This window comes from Acipenser ruthenus, chromosome 20 (genome assembly GCF_902713425.1).
Source record: "Acipenser ruthenus chromosome 20, fAciRut3.2 maternal haplotype, whole genome shotgun sequence".
NCBI lineage: Eukaryota > Metazoa > Chordata > Actinopteri > Acipenseriformes > Acipenseridae > Acipenser > Acipenser ruthenus.
The window spans coordinates 29,855,814-29,875,388 of NC_081208.1; the positions used below are offsets into that span (position 1 = coordinate 29,855,814).

Sequence of the window (19,575 nt, forward strand, 5' to 3'; positions counted from 1 at the left end):
ATGTAGCACCGTATCTCGGCTTTAGGTGGCACAGTATACTACTTGATTGCTACTGTGTGTAACTTTTAAACAGTGTTTTTTTTTATTTTTTAAGCATAGAAATGGGTGATGATTACGGAATCAATTCCAAATAACGGAGAGCCTATTGCAAATAAATAAATAAATCAATAAATAAATAAATAACCACACAAAACACTCGTCTCTTATCTGTCTGTATGTAAATTGTGTTCGGCTAACAAGAGCGCTGACTGGAGCACGCTCCCTCGCTCCGCTCCTGACGTCAGTGAGTGCAGATCCTGGCGCACTCTCCCTCTCTCCTCTCCATTGTGATCAGCCGAACGATGCGATCGCTCGCAGCCACCGCCGCCGCCCATTAGACACCCCCAGCCCGAACACTTAAGCAAACCTTCCCCGGAGAGCTCGCCCAGCCCAGTCCACTCCAGCTCTGTGCCAACAGCAGCCGAGTCAGTTTTTGATGCATTAGAAGAGAAGAACACGAAAGAAGACGAAAGAAGAAAGCAAACAAGAAAGAAAAAGAAGGAACAGAGCGCGCGAGAGAGAGAGAAAGAAAGAGGAAAGGCGATTGCTGGTTTTCATATCTTGTGTATTTGGAGTGAGAGCCGAGGTTTTGCTAACCATGGGATGTACACTTAGTGCAGAGGAACGAGCTGCCATGGAAAGGAGCAAGGCGATCGAAAAAAACCTCAAAGAAGACGGAGTCACTGCTGCAAAAGATGTCAAACTGCTCCTGCTCGGTAAGGCTTTTATTATGATCAATATGCATATATTATTGTTGTTTGTTTAATTATTTAATAATAAAAAAATACATAAAACAACAGCCTTGTTCAATTTGAAAGAAATTAAAATAAAATAAATCTCAGCCCCTTGTCAGCAGCCCGTGTGTCTGGACGGGAGAGCACAGTCCCTCCGTGCATTAGCACAGCTGCTCCTTCGCCTGTAATCTCCTTCATCTCCTTACAATGTAAACCCTCACGGCTTTTTATTTTGTGTTTTATCCCAACAGGGGCCGGCGAATCCGGGAAAAGCACCATCGTAAAGCAGATGAAGTAAGTGCATCGGGCTTAGCTCCTATATTCGGCTCTTAATAATGTATTGGCTGTGATTCCCCCCCCCCCCCCCCCCTCACACTCCCCTCCTATCCTAGATTGGATGGTTAATGCCTATGTCCGCCATATTTATCAAGGATCTTTCCCACTGATCGGGTTTTCACCTAAGCTCTATACATCGATTTCTGTTTGTGAAATAACAACTCGATGCAAATCGACCGAGTTCCCGTTATGGTTACGCGAGTGTGCTGTTCACGAGCGTTGGTGCTGAAAATGCAGAGTGTGTATATATATATATATATATATATATATATATATATATATATATATATATATATATATATATATATATATATATATATAATAAATCTCGTTATGCATTCATTTTTGTGTTGCACTGTACTCCATATGTAGAACATGAACAGTGCATATGTAACCCTAGAGTGATCCATTAAAAGACAGCTCTGCCAATTAGCTGCGATGTCTTTCTTTTATCATTCAGCTCTTTCCATTTCTTTCCATTTTTTCCAATGTTTGATCTCCTGGCATAGGTGGCAGGGTTTGCGCTCTGGCATTCATTAAATATCTGTCAGTAATATGGGTTTAAATGAGGCAGGGCTCCATGCCATTTAAAAAAAAAACCATTTAAAAGGATTTCAGAGAGAGTTTTCTCCCCTCCCCCAATTATGCTATCACGAATTTAGCTGGTGATCTTCATCAATTAAAACATGTATTGTTGCTGTAATATAATTTATAGAATTGATAAATGAACAGTTCCTTGGAGACCCTTCTCTACATTCGGCCATTTTCAATCTGTGTGTGTGGGGTTTTTTTTTTTGCAATGTTTTTTAAATGATTTATTTATTGCATTTTGACGTTTGATTTTAAGATAGGAAGAAAGCTTTTACGACAGTTTTTATTTATTGATTGATTTGCTGTGGCAGCCTTGACCATACATCCCTTAGTTACTAATTATCGGTTGCTAAGCACAAACAACAACAACTACAAAAAAGCAATAATGTAAAAGCGAAAGGGCGCGTATATATTTTTCATTGGTTGATTATTCTGTCTGTATTGTCAGGACATACACATACATTATAGACAATCAAGATAAATGCATTGACTTGTTGGTTAAAAAAAAAAAAAAAATCCCTTGTTGGAGTCTTTCGGTAGCAGTAACATTCTGCAAAATCTTTTTTTTTTTGACGGGATATATTAAAAAGCACCACTTTCGGCACCTGTCAGTGAAACCAAGTGTAAATGAGTCTGTGGTGTGACAGCGCGGTGCTGGTGTCAGTTCTGGGCGAATCTGTGGATTTCAGGCGGTTTTGTCGATGGACAGCGCCCAGCAGACTTTGCACTCAATCGTTTACCGTCGGAAACGCTCGGCTAGAAGAAAAAAAAAAAGGAGCGGATTTCTACTGCATTCGGAGGCGCTCGGGTATGTTCGGATTACCTGTGCGTTAGGGTAGGGGCTGCTCGAGAGTGGCGGAAACCCAAAGTGCACAGCGTGTGTGTTGCTGGAAAACAGCGTGTTAATTTGGGATAGGTATTTAAAGAAAATGGTAACCTGTGAAATAGGTGAAAGAAGGATGTTGATGGTAGCAGATGTCAGCCAGCGAGCATGTTGAATCAGTGACAAAGGGTAAACGACAGACCAATTTCGGGTGTGTTTTTAAAAATGATGTCTAGTATACCTCTGTGCACCAGTAAGTGACCGTTAAGAACACGGATGACGTTATCCTATAATAAAAGTGTTATATGCAAATTTAATTTAAACAGCTGATTCTGTAAACTGAACTAGTGGATTACCTACCGTACACGAAGCCACATTGGGCAGGATTTTCAAAAATTCGTAAGTGATAACTCCAGTGTTAATTAACAAATAGCATTGATTTTGGTATTTTCAAGAGGTCGTTGTGAGTGTCTCGTTATTAAATAAGCATGCTAACGTGATTTCCGAATTAATGTTGATATCTTAACGAGCAGGGCTTCTTGCGACTATTTCTTTGGTTTGCAAGGGAATTTAAAATCTGTGTTAATTATCATAATTTATCAAGAGTTAATTTGCACTTTGAAAAGGACGATTTTAATTAAGGAAAGACTTTAACTCACCTTGAAACAGAAATTTAACAGACCGCGGCTGTGACGCCGACCATACAGAGGCTACCTAGATAATTCAATATTTGTAGTTATGGAAATATTTTAGACTTTTATATACTTGGGGCTATGAATGAGATTTGTTCACTTGTTTTAACAATTGCCTGATGACCTCGCAGGAAGGGATGCATGGATGCATAAAGTACAGTGGCAATGCGGCGAATCAATAGGAAAAAAGATAAGGCCATGGCAGTAATAAATATCTCCAATTTAGGCTAGAACTTACGGCGACGTGGTCGTAAAAAACACATATGACTGGAGACATGCATGTATTCTGTCTATTAAACTAACACACATACATACATGTGTACAGTACATACATACACACATACATACACGGTATTCCATTGGTTTGTAGATAATGTCCGTGCCGATATCTTTTGAAAACAAGACCTGACAGCCCCACATTGTACTTTTTAACTATCAGACGAAATATTTACAGAATACTTAAAAACTGCTGCTATAATCAGGATTCATTTATTATTAATAGCGTTATCAATAAATTATACCAAATCAGTTTTTTTAAATTATTTACAATGTAACCTATACTGTCGTGCAATGCTTATAAAGTCAGCAAAAACATGTTTTCCCTTTATTGTAAATAAAACCATGATCTGGTATAGTTTAATTCTAACGCTATTAATAATAAACAAATCATGCAACATGGTCCTAATAGCAGTTGTTAAGTATTCTATAAACATTTTGTCTAATAGTTAAAAAGTGCAATATGGGGCTCGCTTTCAAAAGATATCGCCACAGACATGAATGGAACACCTAATGTGATCGAGATCATTGGTATTGATTTTGCCTAACCTATTTGTAGTACTGTTAGACTCCCCCCCATATATATATATGTATATGTTTTGACTTTTTTGTGGGGGTGGGGGGGGGAGGTCAAAATAAGATGCACAGAGTTATAGAATCCTTAATGATTCTATTTAAATCCCCTTTGGGTTTCACATTTCAACTCTACTGGAGTCTAGAACCCTCTATTGTTCAGTATATAACAATAGTTCTTTACAGAACCAATATAAAGTTCCAGAGTTCCAGAGAAGTCATTGCGGAACCACCCGTTATTTTATTATAGAATGACCTGGAAAACTACTGTTTAAGACAGGACTCTAGTGCTGCACCCCAGCACTGTGGGTCACACACTGGGCCCCTTCACAAACTCAGGAGCTATTTAAAGGATACTTTTTCAGAGTTGGTTTTCGTTATATTCAAGGAACTGGTGCAGACGGTAGTATTGTTGCTATTCTTCATGCATATTAAACTGGATTTTAATCATCAAAAAAGCATTGTCTAAATAACATGTAACATTGCTGGGACTCCACCTGCTCAGCGCCATGCTCTTGGTACAACCTGTTTTTCCCATGCCTCTTTCATCAATTTCCACAGGATTCGTAGCTCTACATCTTTCCACTTAGGTACACAGTCCCCCATTTGGTATTCTGGTGGACTGATAGGTGGGATGTCTGAAGGAATTGACAAAAGTACAATCTGTATTCTCAGGTATATGTAAAGTACAATCTGTATTCTCAGGTTGATGCAAAGTACAATCTGTATTCTCAGGTTGATGCAAAGTACAATCTGTATTCTCAGGTAGATGCAAAGTACAGTCGACATGCAGCCTGTCTTAGCGCTGTCTCAGTAGAGCTTTTAAGTCTTTCAGAACGGAATTATTTTTGTCGAGGTGAAGAAGGAATGCCTTATCGAGTCTACATGAGAGCAGGACAAAAATATTTGTCACATATATTTCTACCTGACCTCAGACTGGGACCTAGGAGTCCCGTGAGGTTCCAACGTGATTTCCGACGGCACATGCTAACATAGGTACAGCGGGACCTCGAGGGTTAAGCCAGCTTTTTCATAGTGATATTTCATTTTTTGTGTGGCTCCAGTCTTTACCAACTCCCTGCTGATCAGTCTCTTTTAGCCAAAAAGGTTACATACAAGCATTAAAGCTTATTAGCTTGTTTTGTAGGTCTATTTGGAAAACAGTTTTAATGTGTGCTGTATGTGCATGTGGAGATGCAATACGTACATACCTTCTTGTTGCATTTGGCAAGTATGTGAATATATTTCCCACAGTGTGTCTAAAACCGCTCTCACTTTCTAAGATCTTCTTGCACTTAGCACTTAGCAGACATGAACCCTTATCATAGATCTCCAGACCTTAAAGTCACTCACTTGATCTGACGTACTTGTGGTTGTTTTTTGTCTCCTACACTAAGTGCCTGTCGATGCTCATGCATGAGCTTTGCTGTGCAAGATGAATAAGGTGCTGTATTGTAAAAGATCCTGGGAGACGTGCTGGTTACTGCAAGTGGGATGTGAATTGTACTGCTCTTAATCCTGTTGTGGAAATGGATCTTGATGAGCTTGCTCTCCCAGCGCCCTCCCCTCCCTCCTCAAGTGAGATATGTACAACAGCAAGAATTGTTTGTAAAGCATTTCTCAGTAGAGTAGATAATATGAGTCCTGTGATGCGAGTGCTATCTATGTTTTTTGTATATCTATACCACTGCATTTTGTAGCAGCTTTTCCGTTCATTGAATGCTTTGTTCTGTTTGCTTTTGGGTTTCTTACACATTTCTAATACAATATTTCACATTGTTATGTAGCAATGCAAAGTTTGTTGTTATTTACACTTGCGTTGCACCCCTGCATTTTGGCACAATTCAAGTATGTTCATTTTGTATCCCCTACAGTCACTAATTCATGTGCACTTTTCTGTTGTCCCTCAATCTCAGCGGTCTTACAGATTTGGGGCACTGGAAATGTATCAGTAATTTCATGCCACGGTCTGGTTTATACATATGTCTGAGCTTCCAGCAACACCACAGCTCTTTTATTCTGATTTCAAAGGTTTGGTATTTGTTTTTAATCGACATACAAAGTGCAATTACAAGAGAGGTCCCTCATAGAAAGCATAGCTGCTTATAGTTACATAAGAGAAACGAACCATCAAATGCCATCTGCAAAAAAAATAAACAAAAAACGAACAAACAAAAAAACAACTGCTTTTGTAGAATTCTCATAAGCCATGATTGGAAGCTGTCAAAAGTTGCCCTTATTTTGTTGCTTACTTGTTATAAAAAGCTAGGAGAAAGAGGCTACAGCCCTTTGGGGGAATACCTACAGTACAGAACAGTGTGTCTGCCATCATAGGATGGTCTTTTTACTTTTGTCAAAGTGTATGTGTTAAGAAGATCTTATTTGTTGAGACCCCAGAGGGTTTAGGCTTTTAAAGCATCTTAAAAAAAAAAACAAGACGTTGTTTGTACCGTACCAATACAGCTACCATAGCATTTGTGTACTGAACCATTGCATTGCAGTTGACGTTCATTTGGGAAAATCGGGATCAACACGTTTTTAGATATCCTATCTATCTATCTATCTATCTATCTATCTATCTATCTATCTATCTATCTATCTATCAACAATGATATTCAATTGGAATTTGCTGTTCATGATTTGTGGCCATTTTATAGCATATGTACATTAAGCAATTCATGAGATGGTCCATTTCAGAGAATATGATTTTGCAGCTGACAATTTGAAAGTGACGCCCCGCATGTTGTAGCACTACAGAATTCGCTATTGTGTGGGCAACTACATCACAAAGCAGCACACACAGGGGCTTCATTGGCACAGTGCACTCCCTCGCACAGGCAGGGCTGGCTCAAGGCATGCCGTCCCATACAGAGCCACTGCTTGTGCTCTCCAGGCTACAGCATGGGAATCAATGGAGATGATGGCACTGGTTTCGAGGGCTGCCTCTCTGGCACTCACTCGGTGTGGAAGGCTTGCTTTCTCTCTGCTGAAGCAAGTCCACAGTAAAAGCAGCCTGTGGGCGTTGAGCTCTGAGACAGGCTGTTTGTAATGGGGTAGTATGAGATTTCCCAGCCCCTCCAGTCTCCACCACCCTCTCTGCATGGCACCTCTTTATGACCTGTTTATCAAGAGCATAATGTAATCATATAGAAAACCTGGGCCGGCGCTATTAATAATGAATTAAAAAAATGCATAAAAAAGGAACTAAATATAGTTTCTGATTGGCTTTGCATTGCAGCGGTCTGTTATAATAAGGTCAACAGTCTTACGCCAATGATTTGATTATCTAGAATTTTTCATACTGTAACCCTGTGTCCAGATCAGCTTGTCTTCAGAGCTGCTTCTCTGCTGTATGTTTAGGTGTAACTTCAAAGTTATTTTAGTCCTTACATTCGAAGGAGAAGGGTGGTTCACTTCACAGAGATCTCAAGGGGAGTGGTTGAGATCCAGCTGCCTGATATGGAGTTATTAAAGTACTTTCTATTTAGTCCGACTGGGGCATATTCCTATACGCGTGTATACAGAAGTCAGATTCCATGGTCTGTGGTTTCTTAGTATCGAGTAACAGCCATGCCACTGGAATGTACATGAATTTACAGCCTTGTTTGAAAAGTTTAAGGCACTGATGTTTTACTTGCTTAAGAGTTTGCTTTGTTTCGTCTTTATGCACGTGTTCACCAGGGCTGCCTCTAGTCATTTTAAGAGCGCTGTCTGTCTCGTTGCGTTTTTCGCATCAAAAAGGCATCCATCGTCGAAGAGAGAAGGCTTTTAAAATGATAGACTCCTTGACATGATACTATAAAGGAAATCTGTAATTAAAGAAAACGTAAAATTCCTTTCAAACCAGTAGAATATCCATTTTCCTACGCCTCTGTTCTGTTTCAGAATACATAGCTGTTCTTGACTCTAGAAGCAACAGGAAGATTAACTCACAGTTTACTGTTTCCCTTTTCCCATTGGAACAGTAGCTTGAGAACGTGGTGGCGTGGAGCTGAACTGCAAGTGTCAGAGTCTCAAGGATTTCGATGAAGATGAAGGTGCTGGCTAAATAAATGTAGCTGATGAAACTGGAATTTCAGGGCTGGGATCAAAATTAAAAAATAAAAAAGGCTCTGTGACGGTTTTGTTTTTCTTTGCCTGCTGAAACAAAGTAGCAGATCCCTTCTGGAAAAGACTTGACTACTAAGGTGGTGGCAGCTTATAGATTCACAGCTGCATTACTTGAGACCGGTTTTAATTAATGAAGAATGATATTAGGCAGGGTGTAATCATCTCATTCGTAACATCTGTTAATCAGCAACGACTGGTAACGTTAATGGAAAGTGGGCAGACTACGCTGCTCGGACTTATTTAGCTGGTAGTAGCTAGTAGCAGTGATTCAGCGTTTGATAGGACAACTCAAACGACACCAGTTTAAACCAGCAGAGAGCAGGAGCCATGACTGGGTGTGTGGAGAGACAGCTGTTAAAGATCCATGAGTACTTTTCAAATGCAATGCGTTACATCATCTATGTTTTGGTTTAGTTTATTCACTTTGTGCCCGCAGGGCCAGCACAGGCACATCTCAATAGAGCAAGCACTAATACCAAGTGGACCATAACACAATGCAACAGCCTGTACACTGTGCTGTTATGTGTGTTCTCTATGGTTCTGTGGAGTTGGCTGTGCCATGCTTAATATTCCAGCAAGGATTGATTCTGCATCACGCTGTTCACTGGAGTCCACAATCAACCACGAGGAGTCTTTTCAGAAGCAACTTTTGCTGGAATCTCATTTTGGAATCATCTGTCTTGCTTTCATTCAGTGTGGAGTAGTGGTTAGGGCTTTGGACTCTTGACCGGAGGGTTGTGGGTTCAATCCCAGGTGGAGAACACTGCTGCTGTACCCTTGAGCAAGGTACTTTACCTAGATTGCTCCAGTAAGTCTGTAGGTCACAGCCAGTTGACCATGTTCATCCAGACCCTGAAGCAGTGAATTATCTCATGTTACCTGTTAAACCTCAAGTGGAATGGCCTTCCAGGACCATGACTGGACACCCCTGACCTAAATGATATACACTTAAGTGGGATAGACTGTATTTGTAATCTTCCAGGATCCTAGACAGAAGGAGTCCATTCCACGATTTAGTGCCAACAACTGAGGAACACACATCTGTGTTCTATTAAATATCCTGATTGCAATTTATGGCCACAGATTATCATTGTGCACATCTGAGAAACTATTCTTAGGCAATCCGGGGGGGTTCCATGGTTGCGTTTGAAGAAACAGTACCTGCTTATCTGTAACATCTCCTACAATAATGACACTTCAGCTTTGGTGTTACCAGTCTAGGGGCTCCTGTCCCAGTAACAGCCACTCGCAGTATTGCAAGTGGTTGTGTGTTTGCTGGTGCTATGTGACACAAATCCAGTTATCAGAATCTGTGGCTTTATTGAGGCTGTACATCAGTTTATCAGTGTGGCAGGATGTTAGTATGGCAGATTTTAAAGACATAGAAAAACTATTCTAGATGAAACGTTCTTTTAGCATTTCCACACAATTGTGATGAAATTGTAATGAAACATGCTAACCAGCCCAAGTTACTGAGTATATCACAATCTGTTTGTGTTTTTTTTTTTTTTTTTCCCTAAGCATTTACTTTGCTGATGCACTGTGGAAAAGCAACCAATGCAATGAGTCGTTTTAACTGCCTTTCATACAGGGCTGGGATGTGAGTGTTTGTGTCAGGGTAGCAGGGAGCTGCAGAATGTAGGTGTGATCTGGGAACAGAGAGAGTCTCATAGACAAAGACAGAAGCCATGGCATCAGTACCCAGTATCATCCCTTAGTGAAATGACGGTATTATTGGAACCGGCGGGGCAATCGCTGCTTGGCACTAAGAGCAACAGGGCCTTTTGTGCTCCGAGGCAGCTTTGTTCTGAAGGGAGTCATTGAATCACAGGCTATTGTGACACGAGCATTTACAGTGCTACCCGTTCCTCTAACCAAAGCATAGACTCCTGTTGCATAGCAGTGTGAACTGTTTCCGGGTTTAACTATGAGTTTAATCAGACACACCTGAGCTTGTTACTCATACACTGTGGCCAATCAGGCTCATAGTAAAACCTGGAATGGATGAAGCTTCTGTGCAATCCGAGTCTTATTTCCATCCCTGAACTACACAGGGTGCATAGGCTGTAAGAGGAGATAATGATCTTCAGAGTAGATAAAATCTGAGACAAAGTTGAGGGTGCTGTACTCGAGACATGATCAAGAGCCCTGTGTTGATAATGTCAGTATGTGTGTGTGTGTGTGTGTGTGTGTCTGTCTGTGTGTGTCAGTGTGTGTGCATGTGTGTGTGTGTGTGTGTGTGTGTGTGTGTGTCAGTGTGTGTGTCAGTGTGTGTGTGTGTGTGTGTGTGTGTCAGTGTGTGTGTGTGTGTGTGTGTGTGTCAGTGTGTGTGTCATTGTGTGTGTGTGTGTGTGTTTCTTGTTTGGCTTCTGTGAGCTTGAACAGTGTTTAAATGCAGTATTGTATTGCTACCCTCCCACTGCTGGTTGTTTAGTGTACTACCTGAGTAAGAGAAGGGTCAGAAAGCATTAGGGAGGGAGGGAGGAAGCGTGTGTGTCTATAGCTGAAACTATAATGTGTAATGTAAACAAACTGAGCAACATGTCTGGTTCCTGTTAAAGCAGAAGACTAAACATTTACCCAGGACTAATAATTCAGTGTCAGAATTGAACGTCTTGGTAAGACAGCTTTAAAATGGCCTTTTTCAATCATGGTGTTGAAATGGATGACAGCCATCGTTGCAGTCACATTACAAAGGCACTTCAAGGAAAGGGTTAATGTGGCGGAGTTCTTGCAAAGAAACCTCATTAGTATTCAACATCACTGTGCTCCGAAATCTATTTCAGTTGAGCTGATATTAGTGAGAAGCTTTTTGACACCACATTTTGTAAAAGCTACTGTTTTTTTTAATGTGTTATGTTGATTTTTTTGTTTTTGTTTTCAGCAGAGCACTTGACCCTTGGTATATATGAATCTTGTCCTATGTGGCCCAGTTTATAGATCCAGCTGTGTTGTGTGCCTCTGCTCCCAAATCCTGTAATTTGGTAAACCACCAGTGTGATTAATATACTGTTCCTTTGCAGTGCTTGGGCAGCTCATTAGGTTACCACGCTCATTTCAATGCTACAATTTAGTGCTCAGAGGAGCTTCCAGTTATTTAAAGTCATATTTTAGTGAATTTAAAAGGAAATACAAATGAAGGTCTTCTAAATATTTGAATGTTTTGCTGACGTGTTGGTCAGGAACGTCTGTATTTCTGTGTGAATTAACACACCAAGGCGAGTTCCTAATATATGAATGTGTAGCAAACTCTTTATGATATGCCCTTGTGCATGTTTAACCCTTAATCTGTATTACTGTGTTATATGACAGCTGTGTTTGTGGGACTTTTGTGGTGCAGCTGCTATATAGCCCGGCTTAGTACTTACGTGAGCCCAGGAGAGTTTGAAAACCAAGATCATCTCAGGGGGGTGTTCTTGGTAGAATGACACTGGAGCGAATGAAGTAAATGAATTTTCCGAATGCAATTCCCTGACAAGTGAAAGAGTCTCCATGTGGAGGTCTGGCCCCAGGCTCGGATTGGTGGTAAGGCGATAGAAAGGGAGTTGGCTGCTTCTTTCGCATTGATTTCCAATAAAGGAATTTATGACCTGCAGGGCAGATTCAATCCAAAAAATACAGCGCTGCTTTGTGGCCTGCTTTATTTCCCTACTTCTTCACAGCGCTATGCAATCAAACTACTCCCTGACAGGAGGAGGAGGACACTCCCCTGCAAGAGCAATGATGCAGCGTGTTTTACTGCAAGAGCAATGATGCAGGGTGTTTTACTGCAAGAGCAATGATGCATGGTGTTTTACTGCAAGAGCAATAATGCAGGGTGTTTTACTGTAAGAGCAATAATGCATGGTGTTTTACTTCAAGAGCAATAATGCATGGTGTTTTACTGCAAGAGCAATGATGCAGGGTGTTATACAAGAGCAATGATGCAGGGTGTTATACTGCAAGAGCAATGATGCAGGGTGTTTTACTGCAAGAGCAATGATGCAGGGTGTTATACAAGAGCAATGATGCAGGGTGTTATACTGCAAGAGCAATGATGCATGGTGTTTTACTTCAAGAGCAATAATGCATGGTGTTTTACTGCAAGAGCAATGATGCAGGGTGTTATACAAGAGCAATGATGCAGGGTGTTATACTGCAAGAGCAATGATGCAGGGTGTTTTACTGCAAGAGCAATGATGCAGGGTGTTTTACTGTAAGAGCAATGGTGCAGGGTGTTTTACTGCAAGAGCAATGATGCAGGGTGTCATACTGCAAGAGCAATGATGCAGGATGTTATACTGCAAGAGCAATGATGCAGGGTGTTTTACTGCAAGAGCAATGATGCAGGGTGTTTTACTGCAAGAGCAATGATGCAGGGTGTTATACAAGAGCAATGATGCAGGATGTTTTATTGGGTTAACATTTAGTAACATTTCAAAATCAACATTTAACAAACGCTATGAATTGCATATCTAGAAAATGACGTACTGTTAATAGCCTAGAAGGATATTGTTAGTGTAATTAAAAAACAATTAGATGCAGATTCAAGTTTTGAAGAAGGCTAAAAAGACCCATCCATCCATCCCATACTGAGAGAGTTACTGACTCTCATACACAGGAGACCAAAGCACAGTACAGAATGAGCAGTCAAGACTTTTTTTTATCTTAAGCCTTCACCTGAAATATTAAGTGCAATTAAAAAAAAAGCTGCATGGAAAATTAGTCCCCACAGAACAGAGGATAAAAAGACATGTATTTGTTTTATTGAATTATTTATATGTGCAGCTATGCTATGCATTCATGTGAACCTCCACTCACTGCAAAGTGTTGGTAGGAATGTTTTGATCTGTGTGTGTATCCTATGATGGAAGGTGATCTGTCAGTGGAGGGTTAGTAGTAATCCCAATCTGGGAGGATGAGAATGTCCTGAGAATGACTCCAGGGAGACTGAGAGTCCTGCGAGAGTGCTTGGATCTCACTGTGGTGCTCTGCACAATGCCGGCAGAGCCTGTCTTCTTCTTGACAGCTGCTGTTCTCCGAAGCATAACTGGGAGGAAGAAGCCAAGTTTTTAAAGGCTGCAAAAAACAAAAAAAAGAAAAAAGAGAAAAAAAAGTCATTTTTCTCTTTCTTGTTTCTTTTCCCCCCAGTACTGTTCTACCAGCACTCTTTAATAAAGATTCTAGGAAGACCTTGGGCAGCTGGCTTGCAAAGAGGTGTATTATTATTTGTTGAATGCAACAGTGTTAAACAATTGAAGGCGTTATTAGAATCTCTCCTTGTTTGTATCTGCAGCCAACAATGGGCAGTGATTAGGGAGCTAGATTGTGTGAAATACACGCGGTTTCTATAACCATCCTCAGTGACTGTAGTAGTGCCTTAAAAGGAGGACACCATGCCCCTCACATTCACAGTAAATAATAATATAAAACCAATGAATAGGACTGTGTTCTCTGCGGTCTGCTGAAGGAGTGTGTGGATAATGACGCTCTCTATCTCCTCTGTGTTTGCTTGTGTCTTTGCGTCTCCTTGGTTACACTCCTGAGTGTCTGGCTGGAGCAGTGTTTTGTGTATCAGCAGCAGAAGATGTTTTAATTGAAGAGAGGACATGACGCACGGCATACTGAACAAGGATGGGACGATGCCTCCTTTCGTACCTTCACTGCATCGATTTCCAAAACAACCAAATACATTGATGTCCTTATAAAAAACAAAAAAACTATTAAATCAATTAAATAATTGGAGTCTGGAATAAGTTAAAGAATTGTTAACTTTATGGGATGACAAAGGGGTGAATTCACAAATAGAAGGGACGGTGCGTGATTCTGTAATTTATGGGTGAATTGCCGTTGCCATGAAAACGATCTGTTGACTGACACGATTGAAAGTTGTACTCACATGATCCCTTTGGCTGTGGGAAAGGTTTATGACAGTGTTATACCTGACATTCTTCAAAGCCATTTCATTGTGCTGGAAAGTAAAATGACACAAGTGCCTTGAGGATGCCTGCAGATAGATAGCTGGAGAAAGTGATTATTGATCCATGGAGTTAGAAGACAAACATGTGGCTGAGGACCAGGGCTCTGCCCAGAACAGCTCTGTATTAATGGAGCCAGGGTGGGTGTCAAGGCTGATCACACCTAACTAACTCAGCAATAATTCTCACCTGTGTCGGCAGCAGGTCAGTGATGGGTTACCTGTTGGGTGCCACTGCGTTTTTCTTCTAGCCCTGTAAGGTATCTAATATGATGAGAAAGAAATGAAAATAATGGTAGCAAATTCAATATATATATATATATATAAGCTAATTTTTTAAACCATCATTACTAAATATCAGAAAGGCTCTTCTGAATACATTCGGTTGAGGTTGTTGGGTCACAAACCTCCTTTTATAGTTTTAATAAAAGCTGTGCTGCATCAGTGACAAATCACAGAGGCTTTAACGTTAACCTTAGAAAATTGCTTGAATGCCATTTTAGGATGATTCTTTGTTTTCTATGAATTTTCTTTTTTAAAAGACTTCTAAGCTTTACACTGCTGTGTGTTTGTGCTGTGATGATCTTCAGCGTTATTCAGCCACAGGATAGTCAGTCATACTAAAAAGAATACAAAATTAGACAATGGTTTTGACTTTCTTTTACTTTTTAAGGTCCTTTATTGAAAACATTTGGCAGAATCCATGAAAACTTACAGTAAAACCACAAATATAAGAGCAATACAAACTCTCAGATATACGGTACCCTAGTGTAAAAATGTACCTTACCAGGAAAACAATTACCTATAAAAGATTATGGAATAATATCAGAATTTATTAAAAAGAATATGAAGCTGTCCCTTCTGACTCACGGCACACGAGGTGTCTCCCACACGCCACCTCTCCCAGAAACCCTCCATGTTACTGACCATTCTAAAATATAAAAAATCCCCTGTGATCCAGGTAAATGGTTTGGACAAAACATGATGAGGTCTGTACCCTACAAGTTGTTCTAAACAGTTGTGGATCACAATACCACCATCAATAAAATACTAACCTTCCTAAAGTTTTTTTTTTCTTACATAGCGTTTACAGACAAATGCCCTGGTGGAAAGGTATTTAGATCCTTTGCTGTTCTGATCAATTGATTGTACCCCAGCGTGTCTGTTGCTTTAATAGAAGAAGAGTTTGTGAGTTGCACTGTTTCTGCAAAGGGAATATTTCCCATTCCATGTGTGGCAGGAATGCTTTGCACCGTCCACAACAGCAGCGATAGGGCTGCCCTGTGCTGACCTTTAGGCGTTTAGTTAGATAGGGGGAGTCAGTGCGTCTCTGCGTAAACTAGCACGAGATCTGCGTTTATTTGCATGAGCTAAAAATAGCGCCTCACTTACATGCTGTATGAATTACCAGTCAAGTGTATATTTTGTCTCCTGGAGTTTGCACATCCTGGGCTCCTCTTGTTTCCCAGTATTCTAGTCAATGTTTTAAAGGCTGCCTGCTATTACTGTACAGGGAGCAAGGTGACCCTGCTTTTTATCAGTGGTCTGCACCAGTAGCTTTAAATCTGGGCCATACATATTTCATTGTGCCTTCCTTTCTTCCTCCTCCTCCACTCTGCAGCTGCATCTCCCTTATACAGGGTGGGTCAGCTGATCTCATTCCCCAGCCTTGGATGACCTCTCTCAGCTGCCTGGGTCAAATCCTGGGAAACATCTTTTCTATTAACCCTACTCTTCAGATTCATTATTTATCTCTGCGCCAATCACACGTCCCACATAAGCTTTGGGAGGAAGGACCCCCCCCTACACAAATGACCTCACCCGATCCTGTCCTATGAGAGCTCTATAAAGAGACTGGTTACTAATCCTTCTATTGCGTTTGATTCACCTGAATCCCTCCTCCTCCCCCAGCTCCACCCTTGTAACCCCCCCCCCCCCCCTCCTCGATATTATCCGATGTCGGGGGTCGGCTGCCTTGTCCAACAGGCCAGGTGATGGAAATTATTGATTTCAGTACATTGCATAATCATTAATAAAATCATCATTAATAAAATCTAAATGATTCACATTTCTGTGAGAATGTACACTATGTTCATTTGAAAGGTTAATTTCTGCAAATACTCTATAGTACTTACATTTAAGGGGAAACAACTTTGATTCTAAATATTTCATTTTTGGCAAAATTCCCATCTTGTAGATTTCTGTCCTTTATGTGTGGTCAAAGCATTACAAGCACTGTGTACTGTTCAGAGTACGTAATATCCTTTTGCATGAAAGCATGTGAAGCCAGTGGTGTAGTTATTGAAAGTAGAGATTAATTTCAAATGAACCTCTAAGACATGCTGTTCTCTGCTTATGTTCAATTGCCTCCCACAGCTGACCAGGGTTCTCGGGGGTTGTGAATCAGAGTATTGCAGGGTAACACATACCATAGGATTCTCTGGAACGAATGAGAACCACAAAATGCCTGTGCTTATTTACCTGGTCAAGCAGGCCAGATGACTCACCATCAACATTCATTTTATTTTTTGTTTTGTAAACTGTAATCAGTGGATTTGCAATGTACAGCACTCTAGCTCAGCTAGCTAGCTCAGTGTTTCTTATAAAGACAATGCCTGGATGAATGTGCAAGGTTCCTGCCTTAATGATTCTAGTGCCAGTATCTTCCTGTACAGCTGTAGCCATTAAGAGGTTCATCCGAAAATGGCAGAGTAAGTGCTGTTTCTGTGGAAACCAACGTTTAGTTTGTAAGAAAGCATCAAAAATAAATGCTGAAGGAAACTTCTGCTGTTCTAGTACAGTTAAAATGCTTGTACAGAAAGCTAGTCAGATGATACTAACCTGCACAGCGTTTTCTGGTTTTGCAAGCCTATAGGATGTTTTCTTCTTGTCATGCCTTATGGGTGTCCTAACCATGTGGCATCCCTCTTCAGAACCTCAAAGCTTCACAGCTACTCTACCTTCAGAGATTCTGCATGATCTTGGACAATACAAATCCATTCGCATAACATCTATCTATCGGATTCTGCACAAACGCAATTCGAAAAGGTCTACTGAAGGCTAGTTTGCAGAAGGTTTGTGAGTTCACCATGTATAGTGTAACAGACAGACAGACAGGATAAGGGGCCACATCATGAGAGTCATAAAATAAAAAACAGTTCCTTAATTACTGGTGTACCAGTACCATGAACTGGTAACTGTTTTAGTACAGAGCAGTAAGGACTGTACCTGAAATGAACTGCTTTGTGCATTCACTAAATGGCTGGAGTTCTGTGTGCACTGTGAGATGGTATGGCACATGCTGTATATCATTTTGTCAATTGTGTGTGAGTTTTTTAAACTTTCTCAGCGACGTGTATTGGAGCTTGCTTTTCTGTGTTCGTTCTGCTGACCATGTGACAGTGCATGGGGGGGGCAGGGGGGGCTGGGATGGGGGTGGAGGTATGTACTGCTGCATTCGTTTTCTGTTTTGCAATGGAAATTTAAGACAGAAAATCAATAATAATTCTGTGACGGACACTGATACTGCACTGTTTGTCAGTCACTTCAGTGGATCTGATTTGAAGTAGCACTGTGGGAGAATGAGGACATGGAGGCAATGAATATGGCACATCACACGCATAAGGGATTGAGAGATTGTGGTTAGATGGGTCTGCAAGCTGTCATTAGCCAATATAACTCAACTGCAGGCGCGGCATGGCTTGGTTTTTATCAGCAGAGGTTAGACTACTTTTCCAAAGGCGTATTCCATGCATTTTTATTACCCAGCGCACTGAATGTCTTTGAAACTCAATATATTCAGAAGAGCCTTAATTGAGCCGTACTGTATATCTGAATTGTGGAGCCATTGGGTTAATTGCCGTGAAGGGGCATGGCACTGAAATGAAGATGTCCAGCTGGAGAGAGTGAAGAATGTTACCGCCTGTCTTGTCCAGCACTGCCGAGAGCTGGCATTAAATATTGTCAGGAAAAAAAAGGTTTGCTTTGGGAGTTCCGTAAAGGGTAATTTGCACTTCTCTTAGACAAAGGGTCTGTTTGTTTGGTTTACGGAAGACAAAAGGGCACGGCGCAATAGGATGGATTATTTTTTATTTTTGAAATTGAGGATAATCCGATTGAAGAGCCTGAGGGCGCAGTTCCACCTGGATCTGAGTAGCACTGGAAAAAGAGAAGCTGATGGGACATGTTTGTCCACTAAACCGAATCAGACAACATCCTTGTTATTTCCCACCTATCTAGGATGCTTTATACTACTGTTTTATTTGCTACACTCCTGTAATAATTAGTGAGCACATGCTGAGGAATTGGTTGAGATGGGTTGAAGCCCTAACTGGAGGTCCTCTTTGTTGCATTGTGCAGGCAGGATGAGAGCTAATATTAGAGAGAGCTGGGCTTTGGGGCTGTCTGGGTGTAGGTTTCTTACACACCTTTTTGTAAAAAAAATCATATTCATATTTTTGTCTGTTAAATAAAAGAAAATACATTTCTCTGTTCTACAAATCAATTAATAATGAAGAATTGACATTTTAAAAATGGTTCATTCTTCATTAATGTAATGCTGCCTAGGACACTGCCTTCAAAACATGTTCAAAATAACACATTTATCACAATATAGAATTTTTGCATTTTTTTGTTTAAATTGAACCCAGACCATCCTTTACGACAATGGGGCAAAAAACGCACAGGGATCTCTCCATGAAAACGAATCTAACGAAGTCTAACTTTTACACCAGCGTTTCGTACAGTATAAATGGATTGCTCCCTAAAGACTTGCCTTTGCACTTCTGGGAAACTGTCCTGTTCTATGATTTATGAAACCCATTTTGCAATGGCAATTAAAGCATAATTTATATTTATTTCGCTAATAAAAAAGAGTGCATTTACAAATATCACAAGCACATGCCTAACTGAGGCAATCTAGAGTACTCAACAATGATTATAAAAATAAGAACTGCTTAATAGCATGCGTGTTGTGCAGTAAATGCATCAGTCATTACAGCGAGTTACCTTATTCACTTTGTGTGCTGTTTGTATTTAAAATTCAGCCTCAAACTATAAAAGTTTACCACAGTATTTCTGCAGTTTTGCCATGCTTTTTGCATGATTATACTCTGCATTTACCCTAGTTTACCCTGGTTTGCCATGTTTATTAATATACTTTACCATACCTTGCTATTCTTTACAGTGCTTACCTATGCTTTCACTGTGCTTTATTACACTTTGCTATGCTTTTACTATGGTAAACCTTTATAAAAGGACACATTTTGTCTACTGAAAAAAAAAGAATTCAGGTGAAAATGAAAACCCCTGTGCTACCATATGAAAAAGGATTCACCTTTGATTTTGGAATAGATCACTCAATATTTGGATTACCCCCATATTCACAAACACAGATCTCTAGTTTACTAAGATCCTATCTGAGCAATGCCAGCGTATGTTCCCTTT

General features: G+C 40.5%; 1 protein-coding gene across 3 annotated transcripts in view; it reads left to right on the forward strand.

Moving 5' to 3' along the window:
- The first annotated feature begins 309 nt into the window (after positions 1-309).
- Positions 310-19,575, forward strand: part of LOC117963679 (guanine nucleotide-binding protein G(o) subunit alpha) — a 74,673-nt gene continuing 55,407 nt past the window's right edge. For 2 of the 3 annotated variants that reach the window (XM_058993885.1, XM_058993884.1), the window contains exons 1-2: positions 310-755; positions 1,025-1,067. In XM_058993885.1, the coding sequence (XP_058849868.1) occupies positions 638-755; positions 1,025-1,067 (161 nt within the window). In that variant the 5' untranslated portion in view covers positions 310-637. The remainder of the gene's footprint in view (positions 756-1,024; positions 1,068-19,575) is intronic. The other variant, XM_058993883.1, reaches the window with a different exon arrangement.